Below are 13,375 nucleotides of genomic sequence, written 5' to 3' on the forward strand. Positions count from 1 at the left end.
CTTTCTCTCTAAAAGCAGTATAATGCTCTAAAAGCAGTGTTAGTGCAGCCAGTGATAGATGATAAATAAGAACTGGGGAATAAGTTTAAATAGATGAAAAAAACCAGAGAGAGAGAGAGAGAGATGAGGTTACACTTACTTTACACCCCAGAAAAAAGAAAACAGTGAAAGAAAGAAATGGGTAATTTGGAAATGTGAGTACCACTGAGTAAACCGAGGCTATGAATTTAATGTAAGCGCTGTACCATGGTGGCCCAGTTAGGGTTTGTACTATGTAGCAAAGGGCTTAAACTTTCAGTATCATCCTTTAAGAGCTGTATTGCTTAGAATGTATCCTTTTTTAGTTCTGTATTGCATGGGACTATGGGAGTGGCAATATAGTCTAAATCATGAAAACATGATTGGGTATTGAATCAGAAAAACTTCCAAAACTTTGGCTCAATCAATGCTAGCAATTAGGTACTAATGAATTAAGTAGATCTCCCTTCATATATACAGAAGTAATAACTTTTCCATTTAAGCACTTTCCTTTTAACTTAAGTAATTAATAATTACTTTTGGTAATGCTCATCCACTGCTGCTTGATTCTGTAAATCTAATTGATAGATGTGATTGGCAAAAATCAGCAGCAGTGAATGAGAATGTTGACGCATGTGAAATGGTGGATTAATATTCTTTAAAGTTTTTGGAATAATTATATACCGTAGAGTAAAAGCTTATTAATCCACTGCGGAATGAATTATTTTAGAGAAGTATTATGTGTTTACAATATTCTTACAATAATTTTATAATAAATTTTATGCAATAAGTTATTATTGGTTTTAATTTGAACCTCGTTGAAATTATTTTGTTGCTCACTAATAATAAGTAAATACTAATAACAACTTGCTATTAAGAAAATGTTGTAACCATATGTAGCATTTCTCACTATTTTATGATGTGCTTAATAATTTAATTAGTTACCCAAATTATTACTGATCAATGTTTATTTAAATGTTGTTGACGTGACAATATTGAATCCTTCAATTTCACAATAGATTATTATGGTTTTAATAATTATATAATATAAATATTACTTTAAAACTTGAAAGGATTATTATGTTGAAAATGATGATCATTACTCTTAAAATTTCAAAGGATTATTATATTGTTGTACATAACACCACTAAGGCATGGGAGAATGCATATGTGATTGGATTTAGCCTTTACACGTGGAACGACTGTGAGCAAAGGAAGAGGAGGCGTTGGTTAAAAGATCATATTCTTGGTTCGTACCAAAGGCATGACTGCCTTGGAAAGGAAGTAAGATATGCACTTGAAATGGTACTCAAGTACTCACAAAAAGGGAAATGATGACTTTCTAAGGTTAGTAGCACTGAGAACACTCCTTATTGGTTGAATGAATGTTGGACCACTTCAGGAACACGTGTATTATTCATAGCACTCTTAATGTCCTTCTCAATGTCCAGGACTGGTTTCCCAAGCAGTGGCAAAGTCACCTACCCACGGGCCCTAGTGCCAAGTTGGTGCAATTTTTATCCTCTAGTTAGCAAATAATATCACAGCTGTGGAAAAGTCCAAAATAGAGAAATGATGACTTGAAACCTGTCTTTGTACTCAGCCATATTCCTCAGATTATAAGAGGAACATGCACCTGTATTTTTAGGGTAAGAACCTAAATAGATATTTGAAGAAGAAAGTAGAAAGTTGACAAGATAGGAAGGTAAAAGACAAGGTTTCTCTTGAAGGAAGAACACCCTTATTGTACAAGAGTGACCTCTTTTCCCACATAATACAAAGCTGAACAGAACAAGAGCATTCCATTCTTGCTTTAACCGTGGTTTTTCATCGATTTTCTAGGGTTTTCCACATACATCTTGTGTCCTTTTATATTCTTGCTATCACTTTCTTCTTCTTTATCTCGTGTCATGTCAAAGCTAGCATCTTTGTCACTTACAAGCATTTTTATGTAGATGTACTGTTAAATAACTTATTTTATTCCCCTATATAAGCTTAAATCTAACTTGCACATACCATTGTATATAATGATATTACTCTTAAAATATGATGATCATTACTTTTAAAATTTTAAAGGATCATTATCTTGTATATAATGATGATGAATGTCCATGATTAGATGATGATCAATCACCATAGTCATATATTTGAGTTCCATAACTAAAGATTTAAAAATACAATGTACCAAAGAAGGAAAATTAGGGTCGGTGTTCTTGCTAAATTAATACGCAAACTTAGATTTACATCGATGAAGAACAACAAAGGTGAAATTAATGATGAACTCTTTTCTTAATCATGATAACTTGCTTGATGTAAATGATAATATATGTATGTATACGCTTTCTAAGTTTCCCCAATGCTAAACTCTTGTTGAGGGTGACAGAGTTGTACAACAAAATCAAGAATCGATGATAATGATGATTGTAATGAAAGATTCTATATATACATATACTACATATCAATGCTCACATAAATGTGAAGATAGAAATAATGGAATAATGTAGCACATCTACCAAACATTTAAGGTCTATCATTTTGCTACTCTAGAACTGGTTGACTTAGAAGTATTACAAGTACATTAGGCATGTAATCATTAATTGGAGAATGATAATTGATGATGATGGAAATATATGGTAGACTTTGATATGAGATGATAGAAGCTTAATTTCCATTTTTTCCCCCTAGAATTATGTCCAACTCAAAGAGAGCAAGAAAAAAAAAAAAAAAAACCAAAGTGCTCATTCAACCGAATATTTTAGGTTGAAATAAAGAACAACAAAATTATCGTCCAAAATTGTGGACTCTTTTTTTTCTCTGTGGCTGAAGGAAAAGGGGAATTTTTTGTTATTAGCCAATGTACTTCTAAGAACGATCATTGAAATGGTTCCTATAAAAGAAGGTCCCAATTTTATTCTTTTTCGAAATATAAGAAGGTCCTAATTGATTATTCAAATGTGGTAAATTTTGCCTATCAATATGTGTGTGTGTGTGTGTGTGGAGAGAGAGAGAGAGAGAGAGAGAGAGAGAGAGAGAGAGAGAGAGAGTGTGAGTGTGTGTGGGTATAAGAATCTAGAAACTATCTCACTGTCACAAAAGTATGTAAAAGAGTGACCTCTTTTCCCACATAATACAAAGTTGAACAAAGCAAGAACATTCCATTCTTGCTAAAACCGTGGATTTTCATTCCTTTTCTAGGGTTTTTCACGTACATCTTGTATCATTTATGTTCTTACTATCACTTTCTTCTTCTTTATCGTGTGTCATGTCAAAGCTAACATCTTTGTCATATACAAGCTTTTTCATGTACATGTACTGTTAGATAACTTATTTTATTCTTCTAAGCTCAAATCTAATTTGCTCGTACATTTTTGGCGACTTCACTGGGTATCTCTGGTTATTTTCCTTTTAAGTGTGTCTTTGTTGGGTTGTATACCTCTATTCTGTTGTTACTTTCTCCATGCCTCCAAGAAAGAAAGTTACGAGGATACTAACTAGTGTGGGTGAAAATCATCGGTCAAAACCAAGTGCAGATCGCATATCCATGCACTCTGAAGGCATAGAGTCCTCTAGTGAGGCTGGTCATCCTGGGAATAGAAATATCATGGTTGCCATAGAAGACCTTTAGCGTTCTTAGGTTGCTATGTGGGTAGAATTTTAGTCTCTATGTTAGAAGACAGCCATACCTCAAGCCCCTCAAGGTGGTCAAGGTCCTTAGGGATCTCCTTGCCTGACCAATGAAGATATATCTGCTATTTTGTTAGAAGCTAAAAAGTTGGAAAGTACTATTTATGTTGATACTAGACCTCCCTATCTTGAAGAGGTAGCTGGAAAACCTTATTCTTCGAATTACACTCCTTCTATTTTTCCCAAGTATGATGGCATGACAGGGAATGCTAGAGAGCACATTATGTGGTATGTAGATGCACTGATAGCTCACTTCCATGATCATGAGTTGAGACTCAGGGAGTTCTCTAAGTCGTTAGAAGGCCATGCTTTTACTTGGTACACTAGTCTTGCACTAGAGTCAGTTTTGAGTTGGAACGACTTGGCAATGCAGTTCATGAAAACGTTCTTTTGCTTTAGAAGAGAAACTCACGTTGTCAGATCTGCAACAAGAAAAGCAAAGGGTGTCTGAAGGGTTGCTAGAGTATATCTACAGGTTTAGAGACCTTTCTTTGTTGTGCTATGATCTTGTGGATGAGGAAAGGTTGGTGGATGTTTGTATTGCAGGTATGCTGTATGAATATTGACCTTATCTCGAAAACTTACAGATTTCTAGTTTACAAGGCTTGTAGAGGCTATGAGAAGAACAAGTATGTCTATGAGGAAGCCTTCAAAGGGTTCAACTTCACAAGCTATAAGTACGCCTAGACAACCTTGAAGGAGAGAAAGAAAGAAGGTAAAAGTTGCTGTAGCGGAACCTAAGAAAGTAATCAAAAGTAAGAAGAGGGAGAGAGGTGGTATTCCCCCTCCTTTTACTTTGTCCACCAAGGAGCTATATAGCATCCTGGAAGCTTGGTTGAAAGATGGTGTAGTGGTGTTGCCTGAATGCAAACATAAACCCACAAAGGCAAAAAAGTGGGGTCTACTTTATTGTAGGTACCACAGGAGATGTGATCACCATACCATAGATTGCTATGCTTTAAAGAATATCTTCCATGATAAGGTAGCCAAGAGAGATTTGGTTATCAAAGTTGGGAAGAGGGTTGATCCAAGGATGCGTAGACCAGAAACGGCAATGACTTTCTTCATGGGTCATGAGGATCCCATGGAAGAAGAAGTAAGAAACATGGCTAACAGTATCTCAGCGCCTTCACCTTTGTTAGATAAAGAAATGGTAACGAGGATTCAGCAGGAAGATAAGATACACTCCTTTCTTGAAGGAATAAGTCTTAGGCCATTGGCTAGGAGAAAGGCAGCCCAAGCTTTAACTAGGGTGATGGAAAGGAATCATGAAGTGGCAGCTGTTGAAGGGAGTTTAATGCAAGTGGCATACCAAGAAGTAAAGGATTCAGTCACCTTTTCTAGTAAAGATCTAGCCAACCGAGTTGTTGATGGCAACAGACCTTTATATCTCTCTACCTCTTTGGGAACATCTCGAATCAAAAGGGCCTTAGTAAACACTGGTGCATCTACCAACATTTTGCCTCTCCTAACATTTGATGCCTTGGATATTCCGAGAGAAAGAATCATCCCAAAGCCACTACAGGTAGCAAGGATAGGATCCTTATAGCAGAGTACCCTAGGGCATGTGTCGCTAGATCTTAGGGTTAGGCCAATTCGGGCACCCACTCTCATGCAAGTAATAGAGGGAAGTATATCTTATCACATCATTTTAGGCCGTCCAAAATTGAAGGCATATAAAGCTATGGCTTCCACATATCATCAATGTGTGAAGGCCATTTGGAGAAATAAACAAGTGGCTATTGAAGCCACTAGGATGCCTTTTGATAAAGTATAGCTTCATTTTGCTGAGGCAGCTTTACATCAAGAGTATGAGCTCGAGGGTGAGAACAAAATTCTTCCTTTTAATCACATTGCTTTGCAAATAGAGGAAGAAGATGATGGCAAAGTTGTAGAACCAGAAAGGCCCTCCAAGATAAGAAGAACCACCGACCTTGATGGCAAGGTGGTATATGAGTTCTGACGATCGAAGAAAGGGGATGAGGAGGATGGTAGGCCTGATTTCCTTAATCTAATACAATAGCCAGAAGAGGTTCATGTAGCTGAGGAGCTTGTGAAAGAAGCTGTAAAGTAAATGAATGATGTTGTTATGAATGTGCAAGAAGAACTCATTGAGGTTGATTTGAATGATGGAGAAAAAGGTAAAAGACTGGTGAAAATTAGCAAGAGTTTGTTTGAAGAAGAAAGAAGAAAGCTAATAGCCTTACTGAGGGAATACAAGGATGTTTTTGCTTGGAGTTACCAAGAAGTGCCAGAATTGAGTTCGAGCCTAGTAACACACAAGTTAAAGGTAGATTCTAATGCTAAGCCTATGAAGCAACCACTAAGGAAATACCGTTTGGATGTGAAGGAAAAGATAAAGGCTAAAGTGAAAAAGCTTTTAAAGGCAGGTTTCATTGAAGAGATTGAATGTTCAAGTTGGTTAGCCAACATAGTTCCTGTGAAGAAGAAAGGCGGTCAGATAAGAATTTGTGTGGATTTTGGGGATCTCAGTAAAGTCTGTCTTAAGGTTGAATTCCCACATCCTAATGTTGATATTCTGGTGGATGCAGCAGCTGGTCATGAATGCTTCTCCTTTATGGATGGCTATAATGGGTATAATCATATCTTTATGGAGCCAGTGGATGCCCTAAAAATTGCCTTTAGGACACCTTTTGGGAACTACTTTTATAAGGTAATGCTTTTTAGGTTAAAGAATACAGGTGCTACTTACCAAAAAACTATGACTTTGATCTTTGGTGATATGCTTCATAAGCAGGTAGAAGATTATGTTGATGATCTTGTGGTGAAGGCAAAGAATCCCTTTGAGCATTTACTGCATTTGAGGCAAGTCTTTGAAAGATGCAAGGAGCACAACTTAAGGATGAACCCTTCCAAATCTGCCTTTGGGGTATCTTCAGGAAAGTTCTTGGGGTTTCTTGTTCATTACAGAGGGATTGATTTGGACCCCACAAAAGCCAAAGCAATAACCGCCCTTAGTCCCCCTATAACTCTGAAGGAGTTAAGAAACTTTCTGGGAAAAGTTTCTTATTTAAGAAGGTTCATTCCAGGTCTAGCTGAGATCTTGAAGCCTCTTATGGAGCAGACTAAGAAGGGAGTGACCTTTGTATGGTGTGATCAATGTCAAAAAGCATTCAAGAAAATCCAAAAGATATTCGCAAACCCTCACACAATGGTGGGTCCTTTGCTTGATAAACCCCTTTTGTTGTATATATCCAATACAGAGTAGTCCTTGAGAGCGTTATTAGCTTAGGATCAAGAAGGGGTAGAGAAACCAATGTATTATTTTAGCAGGCTTATGAAGGGACCGAAGTTAAGATATTCAACTGCTAAGAATGTCTGTTTGTCTTTAGCCTTTGTTGTGTTAAAGTTCAATCATTATCTTTTAGGGCATCGTGTACAGTTGGTGACCAAGGGTAATCTTGTGAAGTATCTCTTAACCCGCCCTCAATTATCTACGAGAATGGCGCAAAAGGCCATCTTGAAGTCATGCCTTTATATCGAATGCATAAGACCCACTGCCATTAAAGGTCAGGCAGTAGCTGATCTTTTGGCTAGCTTCCTTAGAACAAGTGATTTTTCACCTCCATAACAGGAAGTCTTGGTGATAGAGGAGCAAGAGTGGTCGATGTCTTTCGATGGCTAGTCTACATTACAGGGGGGAGGGATAGGAATGGTATTAAAGTCACCAGGGGAGGAACATAAGTTTGCTTATAAGCTGCATTTTTACTACTCTAATAATGAAGCAGAGTATGAAGCCTTGTTGGTAGGGTTGAAGGCTGCCAAAAGGTTAGGCATAAAAAGATTGGAGATATTTGGTGATTCTGAGTTGGTGATAAATCAAGTTGATGGAATTTATGCAGTAAAGAATCCTAGCTTGGCTACTTATAGAGTTGGAGTTTAGAGGATGATGAAATACTTTACTTCCATAGAATATAAAGTGGTTAGCAGGAATGAGAACAAGCTTGCTAACTCACTAACCACCCCAGCCACCAAGTCCGTACTAAAGAAAGAGCAAATGACACTTCAAGTGGAGAAACAACCTGGTTTGGTCTAGGATAAGCTGTGTTTCCCTCAAGATTGGCAAGAACCTTTGTTAAAGGTAATGGCTCAAAGGAAGTACGTTGGATCAGAATTACCAGAAAATATGAAAGACTTCCTCAAGATCAATGGAGATTTATTTTTAAGAGGAGTAAAGGGTTTTCTGATGAAGTGTGTCTTGAGGCAGGAAGGACTGACATTGTTGCACAGGTTGCACTATGATATTTATGGTGTAGACCTTGATGTCAGCATGTATAGAAGACTACAGAGGTTAGGGATCTTTTGGCCAGAAATGGCCAATGATGCTAAGGAAGAGCAAAGGAGTTGTAAAACTTATTCCATCATTCCCCCAGACCAAGCAGAGGTGCTTAATGGCGAATTTTTGGAAGAAGATTGGTAGGATTCGTACTTAAGATATCTTTCATAAGGTGTACTGCCTGCTGATCAAGTAAAAAGAGAAAAGTTGAGAAAATACGTGACAAGGTTCAAGGCAGGAGAAGCTTTCAAGGAAGGTGGATGGTATGTATTCCCACTAAAGAAGTCAATGGTGTTTATTCAAACCTGCATGAAGGAGAGCCAGCGGGACACTTGGGTGGGAGAAAGCTATGGCAAATGGCTTTACACCAGGGATATTGCTGGCCTACAATACAAAAAGATGCTCAAGACTTTGTCAAATAGTGTCAAGAATGCCAAAGGCGGGGAGATGAAATACACACCAGTCATCAAAGTCTTCATCCAACTATGGCTCCATATTATTTCCATACCTGGGGGTTGGATTTTGTAGGACCTATAAACCCCCTTTTTAAAGGATGTACATGGATATTGATAGCCATTGAGTTAGTTACCAAGTGGGTAGAAGTTGTGGCTATGAAGAAGGCAACAAGTAGCTTAGTGGCTAATATCTTGAGGGAGAATATAATATGTCATTTTGGGGTACCCAAAAAAATTATTTCTGACAATGGCACACCATTCCTGAACAAGAATGTGCGCCATTTAACAGAAGGGTACTCCATTTCTCACATGACATCAATACCTTATTATCTGAAAGGAAATGGTCAAGTTGAGGCCTCTAACAAAAGATTACTGTAGATATTGGGAAGAATGACTAAGGAGAACGAAAAGGGATGGAAAGAGGAACTTCCTACAGCTTTGTGGGCTCATAGAATAACCAAATCACAAGCTACAGGAGCTTCACCCTTTTCTCTAGTCTATGACACAAAGGTTGTTATCTCAAAAGATTTAGTAAGGCTAGCAGTGAAACTAGCAGAGATTTTAGGGATACCAAAAGAAGCTACTTTGGAAATTGTGGAAGAAATGCATGATAATGCTGCCTTTCATAACCGCCTTTACCAAGTTAATATGAAGGCTAGGCATGAAGGCCAAGTTAGGGAAAGAAGGTTTCAAGTGGGAGAACTATTTGGAAAACTACCTCGCATATGCGAGTAGTGGCTGGAGCTGTTAAACACAAGTTTTCTCCAAAATGAGAAGGACCATACATAGTGGAAGAAGCACATCCAACAGGACACTATTGGCTAAAGGATCAAGTAGGTATAAAGGCGTATAGCCACATTAGCGGAGCTCACCTTAAGAAATATCATGCTTAATCTTGTAAAAATATATTTTTGCCGCCATCATGTCAAACTTATGTTGTGTTCCACAATTCTTATACTATTGTAAATAAGTCTTTTATTCAGCTATTTCATATTCTATTGTTCAGGATATGAATGCAAAGTCTAGATAACTTAACTGAATAAAGCATAGTAAAGTTTATAATACAACCATATGGCCTTTCAAGACCATAAACATATTACAACTTGCAAATTAGACAATGTTTGTGAGAGAACTAATATTTTCAAGAGAGAAGTCTGGATCGCTCAGCTTCTAGCTTACCTTCTAGCTTTTCAACCTCTTTTCTCAAAGAGTTACGTTCTACTATGACACCTTCTAATTAAGCTTGAACGGTAGAACTTGCTTCTTGTTAGGGTGTTAATTCCACTTGAAGTTTGTTGATAGATTCCTCGAGCTGAGTCATTGAAGTGTTACGTACCTATAAGGCTGATTCGGTTTCCTTTGCTTTGTTGATACAAGAGTTTTTATTAGCTTTCAACTCGTGAAGTGAGGATAAGGAAGCATGAAAAGAGGGTCCTACATTCTTCAAGTCCCTTGTTAGGACATATGTGATTCATGTTAGGAATATATATCAACATTTTATGTAATTGGCTAATCCTTTGACAAATGCACTTTATTTGTATTTGAGTAGATTTAGAATGTGTTTAATGCTACTAGAAACAAGTTTTCAAGTTCAAGTGTTAAAGCCATGAAAGTCTATCCAAGAATCAAGTGAAGAACTGTTGTTCATTAAAGCTCGATAGCTTGCTCGACAGCTAGTATCTATCGAGGTTTAAGAAGCTGCTTCAGCCCAAGGCTCGACAACTTCTCAATAGATAGGGTATCTGTCGAGGTTTATGAAAAATAGAATTTCAGTTCTGATTTTCATCCAATCCATGAATGTATGTTTGGGCTTTCTTTTCTCACAACCTTAAACATATATAAGGATTAATTTAAGGGTTGTCATAGGTAGCATAGTTGCATAAGAGCACAATTGCAAAAGTGTGAAGAAAAGTGACTGGAAACCTAGTTTGCCCTAGTTCATCTTGAAGAAGTTGCTATGTTTGTACACCGTAGGGTTTTGTGACAGAGAAACTTCATGATCTTCATCGTGTGATGAACTAAAGAACTTTGTAGCCAACAACTTTCTCAAGTTGGTGATCCTGTCACGTACTGGGATCCACGCATCTATTGGTTAGTCACGTACTAGGAGCTATGCAATATAAGGAGAGATTGTCACTACAGAACAAGTCCAATTAGATATTGCGGTAAGGGTTCAACTGTAGGTTGGTATAAGGTACTGAGATTCCTTTACTTGTAACCGCTTGTTTTAATAATAGTGGAATCTCGGGAGTGGTGACCTTAAAATCACCCTATGGGGTTTTTTGCCCCGGAGGTTTTCCCCATTCGTAAACAAATCACCATGTCAAATTTAATTTCCACTGCATTATACTTTATTTGGTGATTTGTTAATGCTACCAAGCTCATTGCATGTAATTGAACCTAATTAATTCACTTGGCTAATTAATTAGTTAACTCATCACAAGGAGACAATACAATCTTGGCCTATCATCCCTCAATGCAGTGACATGGCTTTTTAACCAGCCGTCATTAACACTTAGGCCCTCAGCCTCACTTAGTGTGGAAAGAAAATTGTCAAAAGGAAGAGCTAGACAATCCTCTTTGCCCTTTAACAGTAGTTGGGATATGATAGACCCAATTTTTTGTAAGAGAAAGCTCCTAAGTGACAAGGTCCATTTGCTAGCATCCTTCATGGTTTTGGGATATTTTGAGAGAAATTGAGAACAATTTGCTCTTAAATTAGGAGAAATTAATGAGAGCAATGGATCAGATTCTATTATGGTGCTTTCACTCTCTTGCTCTTTAGAAGTAGCTTCTGTTAAATCTTCTTTTTCCTAAGGATTTTTGGCATACACCCGATTTGAATCCTCCCTTTCAATGTTAGATTCTGTTTCTTCATTAGAAGACATTTCTTATACAAAAACCTCTTGGGTTGAAGAAGTGACTTTTACCTTGGGTTGAGCCTGGGAAACAGATCCTGTAACCTATCAAAGGTTAAAAATGAAGAAAGGAAGAAAAGTTATTTGTGCCATTGATTAAGAGAAGATGTTACAAGAGTTTAGTCACTATAGAGAAGAGAGTGTACATCGGGCTTCTTGTTAGAAGGGTTTTTTGCATTCTTCTTCCTCTTAATGTCTGAAGGTTTGGCTTTAGGAAGGATTTTCAAAGTCAAATCACCTTGAAAAATAGATGGGATATCCACGCGTCGGGCAGCACTTTCCCCAAAATTCCTAACACTTTCTCTAATTTCGGACCACCATGACTTGAATCGAGGTGAAGGTAGTCCAGTTCTGGTGGGGGAAGTAAAGGGGATTTCGGGGCTTGATACCAATATTTTTATGAGATTCTCTCTTTTAAAGGCTAAGGAGGCCACTACAGCGAGTAAAGCTAAAGTAGAGAGATGTCCTAATGTGCCTTGGTCAAAACCAAATTGGCAGGCAGACCTATAGGAATTATAAGTTTTGAGTCTCATACTCATCTTGATAGCTTGTCTGAAGATGAGAAGGAAAAGCAAAGGAAACAAAAGAAAGTTCTTCCTCAGATAGGGGGTGTCTCTATAAAGGGAAACAAAAATACTTTCTAAGGAAGTGAACAGTGGGGGGAGTCCACCCTCTACGGCAGTGTAACAACCCAAGTCAAAAAAAAAAAAAAAAAAAAAAAAAAAAAAAAAAAAAAAAAAAAAAAAAAGAGAAAGAGAGAGAAAAGTAAGATTTTTATGGGTCCCACATGCTCCCACCTTCCCCACCGTTCCCCACCACTCATTTTCACTCTATCTCTTATCTCTTTGACCGGCCAAAGCTCTTCACTTCTCCTTTCTTTCTTTTTCTACTTTTTCATTTTCTATCTAACACTTCTCTCTTCACTCCCTCACACTCTCCCACCGGTGTACCTCTTTCCCCACCATCTCCACCATCATTTTTCCGGCAAGATCACTGGAAAATCCTTAAGAACCTCTAGGCACCTTCACATCTTTTATTTAAGGTAAAATTTCTAATCCTTTTGGTGAGTTTTATATTTTGCTTGAGATTATATTTTTATCTAAGCTTTGATAATGATACCCAGGTGATTTATAAGCTTTGGAAGTGATATTTTTGTGTTTATATGTATAGGTTTTGTCTTGGTGGCTATCTAAGTGGTGAAGATTTCGGGGTTTTGGCTTTTTAATGTGAAATAGATGGTAAATATAATTTTTATTGATTATTTGGAGTTAGTTGAAGTTCTAAATTGTTTGTCTTGGAGGATATTGTCATTTTGCTTCCGTGGGTCACTTGATGATATTATATAAATTCTATGGAAGCTAATCATAATGTTGGAGATGATATTGAATGAGTTAACTTTATAAATTGGAGCCTATGCCTTGTGAATTAAATTGTTGAGAAAATTTGGAAGTGGAATACATTATTGATGAGGTTAAGTGCTAAGCTTGCCTAATTAAATGCTTATTTGGCAATTCTTAATTTGTAGCTAGATAAAATTTCAAGCTTTATGCATATTGTGATAGGTTTGCTTGATATTGTTTAGGTTTGAGCTAATCTCCTTTGGAGCTTGAAGAATTAGGCTTTTTGTATGTTGCAAGGTAAGTAGCTTTTTAATGGGATTTAAAAAAAAAAATAATAACCATGTTGCATAAACATTGTTTTTGGGTCAAACACATTTTGGAAAATTATATATGGATATATGTTTTTTTAAAAGTGTTGTGTTGTGACCCTATTATATATTAGTATCTTTGAAAAGTGCATCATATTTGGGGAAATGCATGAATTGTTGACATGAAAAAATGAGCATATTTTATTTAATCTTTGATAAGGAAATCATGGATTTTATGGTATATTGGAAAATTTAAAGATGCTTATCTTGTCTTGTTATTTGGAAAATTTATAGAAAATCTTTTTGACAAGAATGAAATTGAAAACCTTACAAAATTTGTGGAAGTTAGATTATT

At 36.9% G+C, this 13,375-nt stretch overlaps 1 protein-coding gene across 1 annotated transcript; it reads left to right on the top strand.

Moving 5' to 3' along the window:
* Positions 1-8,844: 8,844 nt before the first annotated feature.
* Positions 8,845-9,189, top strand: LOC142634643 (uncharacterized). Its single transcript, XM_075808935.1, has one exon. It carries the CDS (start codon positions 8,845-8,847, stop codon positions 9,187-9,189), a length of 345 nt encoding a protein of 114 aa, XP_075665050.1.
* The last annotated feature ends 4,186 nt before the right edge of the window (positions 9,190-13,375 follow it).

This window comes from Castanea sativa, chromosome 5 (assembly GCF_040712315.1).
Source record: "Castanea sativa cultivar Marrone di Chiusa Pesio chromosome 5, ASM4071231v1".
NCBI classification, from domain to species: domain Eukaryota; kingdom Viridiplantae; phylum Streptophyta; class Magnoliopsida; order Fagales; family Fagaceae; genus Castanea; species Castanea sativa.